The sequence below is a fragment of the Periophthalmus magnuspinnatus genome, chromosome 1 (assembly GCF_009829125.3).
Source record: "Periophthalmus magnuspinnatus isolate fPerMag1 chromosome 1, fPerMag1.2.pri, whole genome shotgun sequence".
NCBI classification, from domain to species: Eukaryota; Metazoa; Chordata; class Actinopteri; order Gobiiformes; family Gobiidae; genus Periophthalmus; species Periophthalmus magnuspinnatus.
The window spans coordinates 22,465,040-22,484,335 of record NC_047126.1 but is presented as its reverse complement, the minus strand read 5'-3'; the positions used below and the strand labels follow the sequence as shown (position 1 = coordinate 22,484,335).

At 40.3% G+C, this 19,296-nt stretch overlaps 1 protein-coding gene across 4 annotated transcripts in view; it reads right to left on the bottom strand.

Moving 5' to 3' along the window:
• Positions 1-263: 263 nt before the first annotated feature.
• Positions 264-19,296, bottom strand: part of tmem131l (transmembrane 131 like) — a 31,891-nt gene continuing 12,858 nt past the window's right edge. The window contains exons 5-34 of one of the 4 annotated variants that reach the window (XM_033988126.2): positions 18,839-18,962; positions 18,658-18,774; positions 17,927-18,031; positions 17,190-17,267; positions 15,152-15,305; positions 14,767-14,825; positions 14,582-14,687; positions 14,394-14,496; positions 13,724-13,859; positions 12,718-12,888; positions 12,503-12,572; positions 12,297-12,420; positions 12,120-12,189; positions 11,706-11,815; positions 11,563-11,632; positions 11,344-11,477; positions 10,516-10,658; positions 9,671-9,857; positions 8,795-8,980; positions 7,402-7,551; positions 6,241-6,766; positions 5,928-6,034; positions 5,678-5,835; positions 4,392-4,595; positions 3,759-3,828; positions 3,543-3,649; positions 2,734-2,866; positions 2,585-2,652; positions 1,575-1,708; positions 264-776 (exon numbers count right to left, since the gene is read on the bottom strand). In XM_033988126.2, coding sequence (XP_033844017.1) covers positions 468-776; positions 1,575-1,708; positions 2,585-2,652; positions 2,734-2,866; positions 3,543-3,649; positions 3,759-3,828; positions 4,392-4,595; positions 5,678-5,835; positions 5,928-6,034; positions 6,241-6,766; positions 7,402-7,551; positions 8,795-8,980; positions 9,671-9,857; positions 10,516-10,658; positions 11,344-11,477; positions 11,563-11,632; positions 11,706-11,815; positions 12,120-12,189; positions 12,297-12,420; positions 12,503-12,572; positions 12,718-12,888; positions 13,724-13,859; positions 14,394-14,496; positions 14,582-14,687; positions 14,767-14,825; positions 15,152-15,305; positions 17,190-17,267; positions 17,927-18,031; positions 18,658-18,774; positions 18,839-18,962 — 4,213 coding nt within the window. In that variant the 3' untranslated portion in view covers positions 264-467. The remainder of the gene's footprint in view (positions 777-1,574; positions 1,709-2,584; positions 2,653-2,733; positions 2,867-3,542; positions 3,650-3,758; positions 3,829-4,391; positions 4,596-5,677; positions 5,836-5,927; positions 6,035-6,240; positions 6,767-7,401; positions 7,552-8,794; positions 8,981-9,670; positions 9,858-10,515; positions 10,659-11,343; positions 11,478-11,562; positions 11,633-11,705; positions 11,816-12,119; positions 12,190-12,296; positions 12,421-12,502; positions 12,573-12,717; positions 12,889-13,723; positions 13,860-14,393; positions 14,497-14,581; positions 14,688-14,766; positions 14,826-15,151; positions 15,306-17,189; positions 17,268-17,926; positions 18,032-18,657; positions 18,775-18,838; positions 18,963-19,296) is intronic. The other 3 variants (XM_055221443.1, XM_055221449.1, XM_033988203.2) reach the window with 3 other exon arrangements.

Below are 19,296 nucleotides of genomic sequence, written 5' to 3'. Positions count from 1 at the left end.
CAAGTTAAATGTCAGATCTGTGGAGCTTATGAGAATGCATGTGCAGTGGACTGGCATAAAGGACTCAGCACTTAGTCAATCGAAAGTAGAGGACGCACGATAAAAGCAACGTCACCTCTGCTGAATGGTAAATGGACGAAGCAGGAAGTTCAGATGCTGGACAAACGAAACCTGAAACCATTTTTAACTGGCGTAACAAACTATGATTTGGACACACTGGCCAGATTTGGGCTTTGTAGGGAAAATAAACAGACAATTCAAGTACAAAACCTTTTTTTTTTAATTTTTCTATGATCAAAACTGCAAAACATCTAGAAAAATATACAACAAATGCTTAACCTTTCACAACATTGAACATTTGAAAATGGGAACATAAAAGAAGGAATATTCACATTTTCCCCAATAACGATAAAAGAACATTCACTTGATTTCCTTTGTTTAACATGTCGCATACATGTGGCTGTGGCCTAGACGTCGCCGCAGTAGCCCGAGTCGTTAGACAGTTGGGAGTTGGAGCTGCGGTTGGACGAGGAGTTCCAGATGTCCAGATTCATGTGAGGGCCAAAGGGGTTGAAGCCGGGATACTGGGTGGGTACACAGGGGCCCTGGGGCTCCCTAGTGAACGGCGAGCGGGGCGGGGTGACAGGGGACACGGGCGAAATGGGTGCTGAGCGCTCCGGGTGAAAGTGGTTCTGGTATGGCTCGCTCTGAGGAGTCCAGATGGAGCCAAACAGACTAGACATGGGCGACAGGCTGCGGGTTCCAGAGAAGAACGGCTGTGGACACATCATAGACAGGTCAATACAACGATGCTCTCTTTACATTGGTGTTGTTTTACCTCAGAAACCGTTTTGTTTACAGTTTCTTTAAAGCACATGTGTCAAACTCAAGGCCCGGGTGCCAATTGTGACCCTCCACGTCATTTTATGTGGCCCTCGACAGGGTAAATTAAAAGGCATGATGGTCTTAAAATGTAATTTTATCAGGAGATATGCAGTTACACATCCATATTTTTTACATCTAGGCAAATGCATATGCAATATTTGTAATTTGAATAAGTAATAAATACAGAAACATTTACTTAACAAGTTAAAAAAGTACCGTAGTACAACTGGCCCTTTGAGGGCAGCCATTTTGCTAATGTGGCCCTTGGTGAAAACGTGATTGACACCTGCTTTAAAGCTTCAGGAAGCATGAATATTTACAAACTTATGCACTTTTTTTTAAAGGTAATTTGGGTCTCCAACATGTCTACTGATAAAATGAGGGCCACTGAGAGAAAAACAGTTGAAAAGCTGTTAGCTGGCAATGATTGTATCAAAATGCGGACAATAACAAACGATACAAACCTATACCAACCCTAGACACTCGTTTAAACAAGAATCAATACTGCAGAAATGACATAAGTAGGATGAAGTTGGACCTTTCCTGAATAGATTTGGTGGTCTTGATGTATGTGCATGTGTGTATGTATTTGTTGATAGACCAGAGTGTTAAAGAAAAAAGATCAAACTGTACAATGAGCTTGAATTTCGTCTCATATCAGACAGGACTTACTAAAGCACTGTCCTCACCTTGGTGCCCACACAGGCTGCTGCAGTGTCCCAGGCAGGAGGAGAGCCCTGGGGCTGCTCCTCTGTCCAGCTGCTCGGAGACTGGCCACTGTGACACTCCTGACCCGGGTATGCACTAGGGAACGTCCCATTACCTATAACACACAGGTTCTGCTCAAGCATCTCATGTTAACTCAAAAGGTTCCTATTAAGATATACAATCTTAACTCTAGAGGGTGCTTCACAGCACTGACAAACTTTCAACAGATTAAGCAAGTTTACAACAAACTTCATACAGTTCTTAGAGAGCTCAGGATTGTCGTCACACATCATTGACAAGACATTTTGTACTTGTGTCTGCAATATAGTTAAAATCTGACACCTGTGGATCATGTTATGTTAAAATCTGCATATGTTAAAATCACAATATTAATCTAAAACAACTTAATAAAAGAAGCAGGACCGCTGAGTTGTGCATTAGAAAACTGAGGTGCCCAATGGGAGGTGATGTTGCTTTAACAACATCATAACAAAAAGCTGCACAGCTGTCGGCACCTCTGATGGACAGCTGCACATCACACTAGCGAGTGGAAGATTTTTTTTCATTTATAACAAATGAATAAGCGGCACTGCCGAATCCTACTTCTATCATTGATTAAGAAATACAATAGGAATATAAAGTAAGTACAGAGCAGTGGACATATACTGGTGGAGGTGAAAACGGGTGGATCAGAAGTGACGCCTTGAATACAGGAGTATAAAAATTGAATCCCAGTTAATACAACTTTGAGTATGTAAATGAGAATAAAAAGTCAATTTTGCATGATAGGTTCGCGTTAAACCAAAGGAGATTTTAAGATCATTCATTTATTTTCTGTCATTATAGAGTGATAGCGGTATTTACAAATAGTGATCAGGCTGTTTATTAGATTGGGAACAAACACCAAAAAACTGTAAAGAACAAACTCTAAACAACCAAATCTGCCTAAAAAGTGGCTATACCCTTTCAACTGCTCTGCGGATACACTTACCTATGTAGTCGTTATCCTCGCAGTACGTGTATGGGCTGCAGTGGTTGTTGGCACTATTCCATGTAAACCTGTTGAAAAATGGCGATACAACATTCAGTCCCAGGACTATAACACATTTAGCTGACAGAGACAGTAAGTGAAAGGCATACCCGTTGTACGTGCTGGGGACTGCGGCCTGGGGGAGGTAGGGCAGGGCCTCTGTGGTGTTGTATCGGAACTCATTAGTCAGAGGGATGGAGGGAGCGGACCATGTCTCCTCAGGCACATACTGACCGCACACTTCTGACCACACACAAAGAAAAAAGAAAAAAGACAGTGAAAAAACTACTACAGAGTTACAATTCAATATTCTGGTAACACTTAATGACAGACCTTTATTATTAAGTGTTACATTTAGTTACATTTACTTTGGTAACTTTTCCTAGAAATTGTACTTTTCTAGCATCGTACTTTTACTCCTACTTGACAAAAGATTTATGTTGGCAATATGAAATGTTTTGAACATGATTTAGTTTTTTATTTTTGTGTCTATGCTTTGAAAATGGCAGATTTGTGCATTTAATTTAATGTGTTGTCCTTTCAATTACTGTATATAATAACTATTTAGCCATTAAATTTTTTTTCCATTAATTAATCACTTTTAGCATTATATAGATGTTATTGGATTTTATGTTGGCCATTATTGTAATTATGAATGGGTAATGACAAAAAATTTTTTTTTTATCTCATTTTGGCAATATTTATTTTATAAATAAAAAAAAAAAAAAAAAAAGGCTTTCAATATGAATTTAAAAATACAGATGTTTAATCATTGACATGAAATCTTGCCATTAAAAAGAGTCAAGTTGATCACTGACCATTACAAATGACTGAATAAAATCTGATTAATTTCCGTAAAATGCTGCTTTATTAACACTAAATAACCATGCTAGTATATTGTGTGAAAGAGTTGACATACCCATATTCCTGTCCGCTCCTGCAGCCACTGCAGCAAAACTGGGGTTAAAGCTGGGCCCAGGGGGCTCTGGACTTTGGCACAGGTCTTTAACATACAATGTGTTCATGCTGAAGGGAAAGAGGATTCCATTACTCAACTAAACAAGATTAACCTCAGGAGGAGTGTTTAGAGTTAAGATAATCATTTCTCAAAGTTTCAGAACAACTGTTGATGTACCTGAAGGCCTTTGTATTGATGTTCTGGTACTCTCTGTCGGATGGGTAAGTGCTGTATTGCATGGGTTCTCCTGGAAAAAAACAAAATGTAGTGGTACATTTACATCACCAGAAAATTAAAAACATAACTAGGATAATCAAATCACCTAATAATTAGATCAGATTTTTGTTGTGCATTTACATTCACAAATCTGAGCATCAAAAACCCCTAGTGAGTGAGTGAGTCAGTTAAGTAGTGGAATTTAGTGCAACTGCTGTATTTTTTAAAGACTGAAAGACTTATTTCACAATTCATTGTACTTTCTCTTCGCCCAATTACTTAATCCTTTTTTGCACAAGAGTGATTGTCAAAATCTGCACAGGTGTGAACAATCTGAAAGAAATTACATCCAGAGCAACAGTTTACAGTCAATTTCAATTGAATCCGATAACTCCAGAAATCAGATAAAGACCAGATTTTGGTGTGCATGTAAACACAGCGACTGTAACATCAAATGTAGATATTTTAATAATTAAATAATTTAATTCAAAAATCACCAAATAGTTCGCTGCTCTTTAAAAGATGCAATTAAAATCACCCTGTATTATGTGTTGTGTTGTGTTCACATGATGTAAAACAGACAAAAGAGAGTACTTTTCTTGGCTGAGGTAGGGCAGGTGTGTGCTCGTCCGCTCTGCTCCTTTTCCCCCTCCATGCTGCTGGCACTGCTCCAGCTGCCCCAGCTCCCCCTGCTGGCCCGCACGCTGCCGGAGGAGCTGCCCGAGTCTGAGCCCGACTCACAAGGCCCTGTGCGGCGATCAGACAGGCCTCTACGGCGAGCGCGACCGGGACACATCCCTGCAACACAGCAAAGACTGTCAGAGCTCTGCTGTTAGTGGTTTATAACATGATCTTCTTCATTCCGACAACTTAAGCCAGCCACACAGTACAGGACTTTTTTGTCTTCAATGATTTTTAAATGTGGAAGAAAAAGTGTAAAATCTCTAAGCACAAAGACTGCAGAAAAGAGACCGCACACTACAAGCAAAAAACGAGCTAACAAAGCCAGCACAGCTTGCGTTGGCTGTTTCCTGTCAACAGTAAAATGACTCACATTCAGACTCTAAAGCAGGGGTCAGGAACCTATGGCTCGCGAGCCAGATGTGGCTCTTTTGATGCATCTGGCTTTCAGATAAATCTTAGCTGACATTTCTTAAAAGTAAAACATTATAGAAATCACAGTGTTAAAAATGATATATATATAAAAATTTCTCATGCATTTTAATCCAACATTAAGTTTTTACCGCACCTGTTAAAGGTCACGCTGGAGCCAGTCACATCTGTCTGGGGTATGGGAGTGTCTCACACCTCTATATTTATTGGATTATATGTGGTAGCCTACACAAATCATTGTGAAGTAAAGAAGTAAACTTCCCCCCATTTAATCAATAAGTCAGCTACCTGATTTATGCAGAGCAAACTCTTTTGACGAAGATCGCAAAAAGAAAAAAAAGATGAGGAGTACCGTACATATCAGCACAAATGGACAGAGAAATTAGCCTTTGTGGAGAGAGCAGGGGCCGCAGTGTGTCTAATATGCAATGATAAAATTTCATTGCTCAAACAGTTAAATATAAAGCGACACTTTGACACATGCCATGCCACATTTGCATCAAAATATCCAGCAGATACCCAAGAGCTACTAAACAGAGTGCAAGCCAGTCAACAGCACCTTTGCGTATGGACCCAACAAGGCGGCAGGAATTCGGCTAGCTTTGCTGGTTCTGTAGCAATAGTACGGAAAGCCATTCACAGACGGCAAGTTTGCCAAAACCTTCATACTTGATGCGGCTAATCAACTTTTTGATAACTTTACAAATAAAGATAAGACAGAAACTAATGATGGTCTATTTAAAGTGTAATAACAAGGAGAAGCTGACCATTGAGTCGGAGGGCGCTCTCTGCACACGGCCCTGTCTTTGGTGCGTCTGATTTGCAGCTGTTTCGGTTCCTGCTGCGAGCTGCGCTGTTGTGATTGCCATTTTTCCATTCGGGTTCCTTTTCCCTCTCTGCTGCCACCACACTGTGATCAGGGGCACTGCAGATGGAGGAGGATTCAGAGAGAAATTTTAAGACTATACATAAAAAAATGTCGTGATAGCTGTTGATGTAATAAAATTGACCCCTTACCTTAGGCCGTTTTCGGCCTTTTTGCGGCTCCTCTTTCCCTTATTTCCTGGTGTAGTGCCAAATTCTGCACTCTGCACTTTCTTTTTCTGGCCTTTTCCATCTCTGAGCTGTAGACACAGATGCATTTTGAGCTATTTTATCATTAACTGAGCAAAGGTTCTTGCTCAAATTTGCCCACATTTTTTGCAAAAAGCATTTCTTTCTACTTGAGTCACAAGTGGAAACACTGAAGGAAAACTGAGTTTGGAGCCGTTTCTAATAGTAAAAATCAGGTGTTTAAGTAGTGTTGTGTCTTTAGAGCAGTTCCTGTTACCTCTTGCTCGGAGCATTCCCTTTTGGCAGCCTCCATCTTGTCGTAGGGCTGTGTAAAGCTCTGTACTGTGGGCGTGCACATGAGCAGGCCTGGCCGAGGACCGGGGCTTACGGTCACGTTGTCGGGGAAGCCAGCAGGCATTTCCATGGGAAACATAACCACTGCTGGGGGCTCCGCACCATTTGGCTCCGTGTACTCTGCCTTACTCTCCAGCTCGGAGAGGAAAGCGGGCTCCAGGTTATCAGGCTCAGGGCTGGAGGGCGTGTCAGGGAGCAGCTCCTCTGTCTCCTCGCCCTCCTCCTCCATGCTCACTGCTGCCGCAGGAGCTGGGCTGTACTTGTACTTGGAGTAGTACAGGGATACTTTGGGTTTTTTCTGGGCCTGGGACGGTGTTGAGGAGGAGCCCTTCTTTGAGGACTGAGGTCTCTGAGGAGGAGTGTTGGCCACAGCAGGTGACCCTCGACCTTTTCCTTTGTCTGATGGGTGGCACGAGTCCACATAGCTCTTACAACTTCCCTTGGATTTACTGCATACACAAAAACAAACACTTACACTGTAGAAAATGTTTCTACCCTGGACAACTCCTTGACTGATAAGGAATTTACAAAAATGATTTATATTAGTATCAGGTATGTTCAATATGAGGCACCAATGTTGTTACACATAAATACTCACACATTATTAATCAATACTGAAACTAGTTCTAATGGGTGTCTGGTTTTGATAGGACAGAAAATAGGACAATGGGACATTTTGGAGCTTTCCTGAGTCCTTTTAGAAATATCTTGAATATACCAGAACAAAACAACAGCACAAGACCACCTGGCAACATGAAACTACTTATTTTGTATTAGAAAATAAATTGTATTGTCTTTTTGAAATATTGACTTGTTTTTTTGTTTTTTTTTAAAACAAACAAAAAAAAAACCCCATATATATAAAAACATAATATATTTAGCCCTCATCTTAGTGTCAAATAGAGTTTGAAATTTTAGTATTATGACAAGACTACCATGCAATAAGCTGCTGATGGTGAATGAACTGAATACTTCAAATGCAGTACATATACAGAAAAAACAATAACTATAAAAAACAAAACAAATTTAAACTATTCAACAGCTTCACATACAGAAGAGGGCAAACATGTCAGAGAGCACATACTTGACTCCATTGGGTGTGATGTTGTTGACCGCTCCATTGTCTCGAGGTAGACTTGAGTTATGGTTGCTCCTGATGCTGGGTGTGGAAAACTCATTCAGAATGTACTGAGCCTGATGGAACGCCATCAAGCACACACCGAACAGAGAAAAGCTGTAAAATAAAGTTCAGTTATTCTGTGCAGTACCTGATTTTGACCGTGTTAAAACGTAAATAAACTACTCTATTTAAGATGGGAAATAATTCTGGACAGCTGCAAGCCAATTTCCTATTTTATTCCTAGCGTCCTTATTCACTCTGATGAGTTTATGAGCGCTTTCAGAAGCATCACAGTAATGCAAAAACTACTAACTATGAACTTTCTGGTTTGCTAACGATAAAACACACAAAGAATTTTCATGAGGTGAGACACGAGGTGGGGTCTATGAGAATAAGGCAAGACAAGATTCTGAAATCCTTTACTATATACACTGAAATAATTGGATCAATTCACACTTTTGATGATTTAATTGGTTTCATTTTTTATGTCATGTGTTATGAATGTGTTTTTATGTGCTGATAAAGTTATAGAACTTAAAAGCATACGATGAAAACGACTTTTTAGACCCTACATGCATCACTACTGATTATTACAATATTATCAATATGCAAAGTCTATTACACTTCATTTTTATTATTATTTATTACACTGTAAATATTGTTTGAAAAGATCCAGCTCCTCCTCAACCCTCTCCCCCACTGCTGCTGCACTATACACACACATGGTGCTGAGAAAGACACAGACAGAGGAGGAGAGTTTCGCTCTTTCTTACTTTAAAATAAGTTATGGATGAAGAAGGCCAAAATATCTCTTTGTGGATCTTTTCAAACAATGTTTATGTGTGGAAAATGTCACACGTTCTGCACTGGCCGCGGGTGAATTTGATTGCGAAATAATATAATCTATATGCACACATCTTTTTTTCTTTTTTACCAACTTCAGAGCTGATTGACTGCATCAATATTGATCTCATCACTACGAAGTAAAAACTGGGACAGAGTTTTATGAGCTCTCTGTCAGAATATGTGAGCTGGAAGTCTATGTGGAGCTACAACTGCTCAAAAACAGGCAACTTTCAAAAGCTTGAGCGAGGTGTAACCCTTTCATGCCCATGTCAAATGTAAAGACAGAGGATAAAATCTTGCAAGATGGTTTTTCCAATGTGCACACAGACTCGTGGCAATTTGATCTCACGAGATCTCATATCATCCCTATTCTATAATTTGATGCACCAAGCTAAAATACCTAAATAGCTGCTTTTACAATATATCTGTACTGGAGCTAAAAAAAACTTTACTTTATTATTACACAAAACTGGTTACAGTCCCTATAATGTGAGGAGTGAGTAGTACTGACCAGGTAAAGATGAGGGTCACCAGCCAGAAACTCTCCTCCCAGCTGGGCCCGGGCACCACCTGAGCACACAGGGGCAGCATGTGGTGGGGCAGCGTCACGTTCAGGGTGAAGGGGAAAGACGTGCCCCGTGATGTCACCAGGGTCAGGTCCCGGATCACCCACGATGACGTGAAGTCTGGGGTGAACCTGAGGGAGAAACAAAACTTATAATCAAGTATACAATTCATACATTACTCCCAGCTAGAGTCCAGTGACGTGAAGCTTGAAGAGTATAAAATGCTTTTATGGGCATGAAAACATTACTAGTGTTGACAAAATGCCTTTATTATTATTAATTAGTGTGATTTCAATGAACAGGCCATTACCAACTGCAGCTTTGAGCACATGCTGCCCGCATGGGACTGGTGCTTCTGTATTGCACGTCACCCTTTCGGCCTTCCCATGGGTCAGCCCGGGTGATAGACTGGGCCAGGACCATAAGTGTATGGAGCCGCTGTGGAAAACCGAATAAAAGCGGGCCGCTGAAGCGTTACTTCAGGACTGTGCATGCTGTAGCACACAGGTCTGACATGGACCAGCCCTAAAACTGCCTCTGCTTACTGGGAAAATGTCTGGTGCTCCAGATGACTGCTGTGCGTCATAGTATAGTATATTCTAGACCCCGTGTCAGTGTAACTCACTGCTCCTCATTGTTTAATCCTTACTCATCTCTTAATTGCTAATGCTCCAGTGCACTTGAAATTATTGCATTTAAGGGCCAAGATTCCATTCCAACTTATAATGTAAAAAGATTTGTGATTTTAGGTTTAAATTATTCTCATTCAACCTTGTTACAAACGTAAATTAAAATAAGTCCCTTTCTCTGAGTGGACTTACGCGATGGTGATCTCGGAGGAGGCGTTGTGGTCGAGACTGAAGGAGTGGCACTGCAGCACCTCGAAGCCAAAGCCCTGACACTTATAGCCGTTTATGTTCATGGACATGACGGTCAGCGGCAGCTCTCCTGCGTTCTCCACTTTGAAGCTCTTCCTAATGGCGAACAGCGGCTTATTGTTCCGAAGGCCTGAGAAAGACGCACCTCCATCAGACACTAGCAAGCACAAACTTCCACACACATCAAAACTGGGATCTAACAGGGGACTTCGGAGGTATGTTACTTCTATGGCATGTTAACTGCTAGCGCATTACATATTTAGATCACCATGTTACCTTTTATTGTTTTGCTAAATTTGCCAAAAACAATATATTAACATACGTTTCCATTTTGTTTTTGACATTGGGTCTCATCTCAAAATCGGATGAACCCGTGTGAACCCAGCCCAGTCTACTGCGCCCTGGTCTTGTTTTCTCTACCCAGAACCCGCACGCAGAGGACACCGTCAATCAGAACAAGGCCAGACTTCTCAAACTGTATTCGTGCTATGGTCTGGATGCTTGGTCCTTGGCACAGATCTGTTTGGACCCAGTCCACTGCACACTAGTTTGGCTGCCCCCACTGAAGATGGAAACTCCTGGAGCGCCTATCTGACCAATACATTTGGACTGGAGTCCACTCCGCTGCAGTTTCGCTTTCCCCAGACCCCATGTGTGCTCCATGTTAAGGTTAGAGCAAAGGTCCTCTAAATTATTGCCCAGCCCTATTTTCAAACCAACAAAGGATCACATGGTGATGTAAATATGTTATGTGTTAGTAATTAATAACCCCCCCCCCCAGTGTGTACCATCTCGACATTCCATGAGTGTGGACTGAGGGACGTTGAATCTCAGAGAGGCCCCGGGGCCTGGCAGTTTATTCCCCACCCGGATGAGCTCTTTGGCTCCATGACCCCGCACTGTCACCATGTCAAACACCGTCAGGTTGTTCCTAGAAGTAAATTAAATAAGAGTAGGAAAAAAATAAATAAAAACACTTTTCATTATATAGTTCCATTATAGGGCAATTCCTGCTTGATTTGTGAATTTGTGAGGACATTTCCCCATGCAAAAGATAAAAAATTTACTTGAATTGCTTAAAGAACACATATTGTACTTGAGCTTACTTACTGACTAAGTTATAATCTACGGCACCTGTGGATTTAAAAACAATCGTGCAAAAATGACTACGCAACACTGCCAAATCCTACGTGTATCACTGATTAAGAAAGTAAAATCGGAGAACAAAGTTGATACAGAGCAGTGGGCGTACTGCTCTAGGGACTGACTGGCAATATGGCCTCTTGAAAATAAGTGACTAAAGATCAAACATGCATGAATCACTCTAAATACAACTTTGAGAGTGTAAATGAGATGGGAAAACAACTAGAACATGGTTAAAAGCTCTGAGAAGTCAATTTTGCATAATAGGTCTTGAAACACATGAATGCGGTTAGGTCATTATATAGTTAGGTCCGGTGTTTCCAAAAAAATTGTGAGGGCTGAAATAAAACACAAGATTGTGCGATTAGACGGCATAGAAGAATCAATAGAGCATGGCCACTGGTATGTTTAGTTAGAGAACTTTATTGAAAGACAAATTAAATCATATTGTTGCAAATGCTTTGTGTGTGTACCTGATGATGAGAATGGTAGTAGTGGGTTTGTGCTCAGAGGGCGTGTAGACCACAGCAACCTCCCGGGACTCCCAAGGCTGCAGCAGGAGGCGCAGCACTCCCTCTCTGCTCAGGCCCCGTTCGCTGTCCACAGACTGGAGATACACATGCAAAAAGTTTACTAGAAGAAAACAGATATGTAGTAGAGTGAGATATGAAGCAGAAATGATTGGAAAGTACCTTTGGTGTACTGGCCAGCAGAGAGAATTCAGCTGTACTGATATTCACAGACACTGGGCTGATATTAAACCTGTGCAACAAAGAGAATGTTAATGTCAAAAGAAGCTGGTAAATATTTTTATTTTATTTTTTTCTTATAATACCATTTAGTAAGGAGACCCAGAGCCTCCAGGGGAGCAGGATACAGCGAGAGGATTCGAATCTCTACAGCAACCACTGATGAGGAAGGGTTCTTCAGTACAAAGGTTTTTACCTGAAATAAAAAAAGACGAGATTTCATTCATTTACCCAGTAAACTAGCTCAGCTACTATTCTTTAAAGTAGATTGCTGGGTGTAAAATTAGTCCTACAGACAAATGATGACTCATTCAAAAATGACTCTAAGGTGAAGTCTGCCAAATTGCATCTTTATTTTAATGACATTAAATAAAGTACAGCAATATTAACTATCAAATTTTGTGATAGTTGATGTTGCTGCTCAGATGTTTCTGTTTAAGGGTTTTTTCCTAATACCTGAAATATGAGTCTTGGAGTAATAACTAGAACTCACTGCTTACCTTGCTTTCATTGACAGGTGTAGCACCAAAGTCCAAAGGGGAGGAGGTTTCCACGGGAAGTCTGGGCCACCTAAACATACATGTTATAGATTAATATAATAATACACAAGACAACAACATCATAACTATTCACTCATCATACTCATTAACACACTGGAACAACAAAACTATAAAGACCTGCAAGGGGGCTTGTCTCTGTGTCTCTGCCATCTGGAGCACAGTTGTGAGGCCAGTTTACTGTCTATAGCCCAGGAGGAGGGAAAGAAGTCTGGGAGGAGAGAGCGTTGCCACTCTGAGCGACCTGAGGAACAGTCACTCAAAATATTAATATAAATCCCCAAGTTTTTGTTAGTTTTGTTTTTTCCAGAAGATTCATGTTTCACCTGTTTCAGACAATCTGAGCGGACAGGGCCGGCTGCACTCTCGTTCCACACCAAACAGCACACCACCCTGCTGAAGAGGACACAAACATGAAGAGACAACTATCAGAAAGCTTTACACTTTGAATATTCTAGCCTAAAACAATTGAAGTGGTTACAGCTCTTGCAATGTCTTAGTGTTCAGTATTTGATAGTTCTTAGCAGCAGAGGTGCGTTACCTTGGAGAAACTGGTGTGAAAGTACAGGGGGATGTGTAGCGTGGGTCCCAGGCTGGTTTTCAGGCTCAGGCCGACCACCTGGTTTAGGGGAGGGCTTTTGTGGAGCAACTGGAGGGACAGGACATGAAAACATCCTGGAGGAAGTGTGACGGGGCGGCTGAAGTTCACCACCTGGACACCAGAGGGCAGCGGAGAAAAATAAAAGACTGGCCATTGAATTATCAGATGCCAACGATCAGATGAGTTGTTAGGAAAAAACAAAATAAATTTAATGATGTGGTTTTATTTGATCTGACCTACCCCTCCTCAGAGACAAGAAGGCACACCTGACATCAAAAATATGTGCAGCTTCTAATAATTCAGTCAGAATGACTTGTCTAGACAAATTGTATTGTTGTTTTTGAATTGTCCGTGTGTGTAGAATTGAAAGCCTATTGGGAGAGTAGATGTAAAAAGAAAATCATTTAAACAAAGGAAAATCTTGTCTAGATAAATAAAAAATAAAAACTGTATGAGATGTGTTGTCACAAAACTAAAATTTCAAACTTGATTTCGATACTAGTGACACAGAGATAAAGCCACATTTGTTTTGCATTTTTCTGAAGCAAATTTTGGAAATATGCACATTTGATATAGGTGAAAATGCAGTTAGTGATAATTACAAATACTATTTCTTTAGATAGTAGAATGTGATTTTCAACATTAAATCATTGTACTTTCCTTTACATTACCATGCAGTCTTACATCTGTGTAATCTCTCAGTCATCCAGGTGTGGTCCATAGTGGTCCACGGGTGTGTACTACTCTATGTGGTCTTATACTTGTTCTCATACGGCTCAAGATCAGTCTAAAGCTACTCAGGAAACGTTCTTTTCTGTCCTGCCAATGTGAGTCTTTTAGCATTGATGTCTTCTCAAATGAGCATCTACTTTCGATACTCGATTTAGTATCAATTAGCATCTGATTTTTGATACTTTTGACAACCCTATGATGAGGTGAGTGTTACCTTGAGTGCACTGTTGAACCTGTGTGCCAATGAGGCGTTGGTCACTGTCAGGGGCACAGACAAAGGGTTAGAGATCCACAGCTCAACCTGCTCTGAGTCTGTCTGCTTCAGCTGGAACATCTCCTCTGTGCTCTTCCTGCAACACAACCACAATATAATAAATAGTGAGAACAATATAACCTAGGAGGTGTGTCATAGCAAAGGAAATATGATGCAACCAATTTTAAAACCAGTACGAATGTATGGAAAGGAACTACCCAACAAAATTTTTAGTACGTGGTATAACACATTTTATTCCCAGTAAAATAAACAAATCCAAGTAAACAAGACAGTGGCCTAAATGTATGCAAGATTTTGCTTAAAGATTTCACTGATTACCTGTGACCTCCTGTCTGATACCGTTAGCAAGTGTAATATTATTTACAATTACAAAAATTTAGCATGAATGTAGTTTTATTCTGAAGGAGATTATCCAATCAAAATGATTCTACACTCCTCACTGCAGTAACTTTTTTAATCTAATATGAGCACATGTTACAGAGATAAAGTATATTCTGAAGATTTCTATAATTTATGTAGCAGAAATGGTGAAACTGGAGCCTGTCCTCATTTCATGTAACTGCGTCATGAGACTCTCAGATGATATAGTGTAATCAATTGTAATGGTTACCTGTGTGGGATATGTAGCCCAGAGAGGTCAACCAGGCTCTGGTTTCCCACAATGTCTAAAGTGATATGACTGATACACTTCCGCCCATGGCCTGGCATTGAACCTACATTTAAATTAGAACAAAGTTGTTAGCATTAAACGCACAAAGTAGTTACTCTTTGTTAAACAGAAATACAAGCACATGTCACCTCTGCAGGACACTGTAGCTACTTGGGTGAAGTTTTTTGCTTCAGGCCTCAATAAAGCCTGATGGACATCCAGGATGGCCTCTACTTTGGTGAGCACCTGCATATTCTGGTTAGGAAAAAAAACACCAAGTCTCAGAAGGTTTCACATTATATTTGGACCAACCACTTTACCACTGTATCTTTACCTTTACGTCAAGCTTTTTGCATCCCGAGTTTAACATATAAACTCCCAGCTTTGGCTCAGCTACACAAAGAAGACAAAGAAAATAACAAAGCAGTTTGTTTTAGGGTTGTCACTAAATCAACATTTCAAACTTAATTTCAGTAAAAAGGAATGATGATACTACAATGATGATGGATGAATATTTTGGACAACAGAATCATTTCAACACAAAATGATAGTAATTTCTTTAATATAACCATGTGGTCTTATATAAGTGAACATAAATCAAGACCACTCTAAAACTATTCAGGAAAGATCCAATTAGTATTTAGTGAGCTTAACACTAGTTTGTAGTTTTACAGCATTTAGCAGACATGTAAACAGTGTGTGGAGTGTAAGGAGCTCACCTGCAGTGAGCAGTCCTGCCCCGTGAGCCACCAGCAGCACCAGGATGTGCTCTATGACATAAGGTTTGAGCTTGTCCAGGTCAGCCGGGCGGTCCCCACGAGCCGATAGGTTAATCTGCAGAGTCAGCCGCTCCTCGCTCTGCAGACAGGAGCCCTGGCAACAAACACGGACAAGCACAAGAGAAATTAGATTTTGGCACAATTTTCTACTGGCTTATAGCATGGCTAATCCAGAATGACATCACTATTTTTTTTATATAGATTGATATCAGTCTGGTCCCTGCACCCTCTGTTAAGAAACCCTGCCAAAGGTGATTGTGCCGTCACATTCATTTCACATGCATCACTGAAAAAAGCCTACTGGTCATCCATCATTTACATATTATTACGCATCCTCACATTAAGTTTAGTGCTTCGACCATACATGTCCCTGATTGGCTAAACCACCATGCCCACTCGAAAATTGGGAAATTCACCAGCGACCAGGCTCACATCTTCATAAAGTATTGAATAAGTATTTTGGATTCCAGGAAAACTGGCTTGAAATTAATATTAAATAATATTCCGCAATGTATTTGTTACACACACAAGTATTAAGTTAAGCCTAAATCATATTTATTAGGCGCAAGCAGTTCAGCACAAAAAATATGATATGAAAAATATTTAAATATCTGAAGTTTTCAAACTTCATTAGAGATGCACTGCTTCGGGTTAGGCTGGTAATTTTATACAATGCTGCTGCTCCTCTTTGTTTTAGTAAAGTGTCTTTATTGGGATTGGTTGATATCAAAATCAGCAAATATTGCCCATTTCAATATCAGGACTGAAAAAGGATCACAGGGAGTCTCAAACTTTCAACAAGTATGTGCAAGCATTATAACACAGTAATCCATCTATAACCAAAACATTCAATATGTGAAATCCCAAAGTGACATACAAGAGTGAGGGAATGTAACAGTTAAGAGTTTAAGATGAGTGTAAAGCATGAGAGCTGCCCTTCCCTCAGTAACACTGTGACACCCCAGTGAAAGCAGCAGATCAGTTGCGGCCCACATCTAAAAGGTCAGAGCCCGGCCGAGTGGGTGAATCAGCGTTTGACAACCTGCAGACAGATGCCATGGCCTGCTGCCACCTCCACTCAGGGCCTGTGATAGCAAATCTAATCCCTGAAAAGCCAAGGCTACTGTGGCTTCCTCGTGTGAGACCAGTGACATCCAGAGCAGCGGTGCCCGACATTTCAGGGGTCTCATTTATAAAACAGTACGTGGAACTCTGACTAAATGAGTATGTGGGGAGAAAACAAATTCAGTTGCATACAAATATATTGTGATTTATTAAACCCTCTGCACACACAGCAGGTCATTTCGTCCTCACAGATCACACCTACAGCACAAATCTGTGCACATTACCTTGCCTCACGTCACATCCCCATTTCACTATAAACAGGAGTATGCAAAGTGTGTTCTGAATGACATTTACCTAAACATGAGCCAACAATGAGAGGGTTTGATTGGCGCACAGGAGTACAGAGGGAGGGGGTTCACTGAAAGACTGCAGCAGAGAACACAGGAACTTTAGTGAAGTGAACTCTGCTTATGAAATTATGATATTTATGGGTTTTTTTTTATTCCCATGCCTGTTATTCGGCAAAGCACTTTGAAAAACTTTGTCTATGAATTGTGCGATACAAATAAATTTGTCTTGCCTATTATGGAGTCACAGGAGAAAGCAAAGTCAGACAGGAAAAGAGGGTCCAGTGTGGTCTTTAGAGACAACAGTAGGAGTTCAGACCATGACCCAGTGCAGTCTGTAATGTCCTAACCACCACAAAGACTACCAGACCTTGCTCCAAATGAGGGTCATGGACCAGAGAAAACATCATTGTCTGGACAATAGATTTAAAAAATGTTTTAATTTTAATTATACTAAGTACATTTCTCATCCAACTCTATCTTTTTGTTTTTGTGGTTGTTTTTACAACTGTTCAACATAGCATCAGATTAGATACATTTTAGTGTCTACAGAGAAAATGCAATACCTCTGGACTGTTGAACAAGTTCTTGGGCAAGCTGCACTCAAGAAGAAGACCCAGAATGGTGATGTTTGAGGCATCTTCCTACAAAAGCAAAAATAAAAAGAGGGCAAATGATCACATTTTCACATAGGGCCTTTACCCCTTCAAGGCACTCAAAGCCAGTTAAGCAACTATAACCATCATAATACATTTGAATGATCGTTTTAATATTATACTAAAAATAACAAGGAAGATTACAGTAGTCCCAACAGCAACAAGATCTATTTCCATTTGCATAGAAATTGCAATTTGAATAATTTAAGGCAGAATATTTGAAACATAATTCCCTCTGCAAAAACAAAATATCCTGTTCTTTATACCTTCACAAGCATGTTTGAAAATACATGGCGGCCTCTTATTAGTTCATTTTTCAGTTTTCTGTTCACTGTGAAAATAATATTGTTTGCAAGACAAATTGTAAATCTTGTCAGCCATACATTCATGCAGAATAGTTAGTTAATAGAGTGTTTTGAGGTAAGTGTAACAGCATATGTGACATTTGTGTCTCCACTTCCTGTTGCGGCGGCACTGAGAATTGACACATTCACACAACTGACATCTGTGTCTGTGACTGTATCTTAGACTATGCACTCAGATGACACAAAACAGTTTTGTCTGTCAAGTAAAATGTGTGTGTGGTTTGTTAGTGAAAAATTGGCTGTAGAATAAATATGATGCAGAAGTTCAGGAGAGGACAGTACCTGAGTTTGGGTCAGCTTAATGCTCTGAATGTGGGGGAATAGAAGCAGGCTGTCCTTTCTGTGAACAGACTTTAAAGAGCCCCACTGAACTCCCACACCAAATACCTGGGAAAAAAGCAAAATAATGTTTTATATGTAGTGTATTTGTTTAAGTTGTTTTAGTGTCAGTTTAATTAGTATTGTTTCCTTTTCATTTTAACTAGTGGGTTAGAGTAAAATCCTAGTGTTAGACTGTATGCAGTGCGGTGGAAGGATCATGATTCCCAGCCTCTCATTAGTCTCATCCAATGCAAGCTATAAATGAACAGCCTTTTCCACATGGCTTTGTGTAATATTAGACAGGAGCATATCACTGGTGGCATGTTGCTTTTAATGGCACCTAAAAACAGTTAGGAAGGCCAAAATACTTTCACATGACTTCATATGGGCCAGATTCAGGTTTGTATATCAAACATGATTCTACATTAATGCACAAAACTAATTTGCATTAATAAACATGATAGTCAATTAATTTCCCAACTCCCCTTCACTAAAGGCACTGTATGGTAAATAACTTTCTTTTGAGATTATTAATCATATTTATAGTCTACAGTGTACATAAAATATTTTGATATGCTCTGCGGTCTAGTTACTGACTTTCAACATGCTTAGAAAAGGGAAAGGGAAGTTTAAAAGGGAACATTTGAAATCTTACTGCTTATGTTAAATGTCTTTTAGAGCAGACGACTCACCTGGTATGACAGCAGCCCATGGGCTGATGTGTTTATAAATAATGTGTTTTCTACATTGCCCTCCTCTGATGGGAGGAATATAAGTTTAAAAGAAGCCTTCCCTCTGGGTGGGATCACCTGCAAAAGATATAGAAGTTAGGAGGTGAACATACTGAACTGTTGTTGAGAATGTCCTACTCACTCTTCTGTGAAAGGAAGGGATGTAAAAATGGCTGCTGGACGTAAACATGGACAGCAGCGTCACAGGGACTTCCTGGCTGGGGTTGTGTATATATATGGTTTCTGCTCTGGGCAGCCCCAGCGGCCTGCAACCACACAAGGACAGGATAAACAGCTGCTCTGCCTCTGCACAACTCTTCATTTTACATTCAAAGAGCAGCAGACAGACCAGTACCTTCTGAAAAGGAGAGGAGGCAGTCTCTGTGCTTATGTGTCATGTATGACACTATGTGCTATGATCCATGATGACATACTAAAGAGTTCTACATGTCTGTTTGCACTTATCACTGGAACACATCCTTGTACAATAAACCTTAGTTATTCAGTAACCTTTGCTTTGCATTCTAAATACATGGTACACCCCTTAAACAGATCAGAGTAATACATATTTAACAAAGCCCTCAGTGTCAAAGACAATCT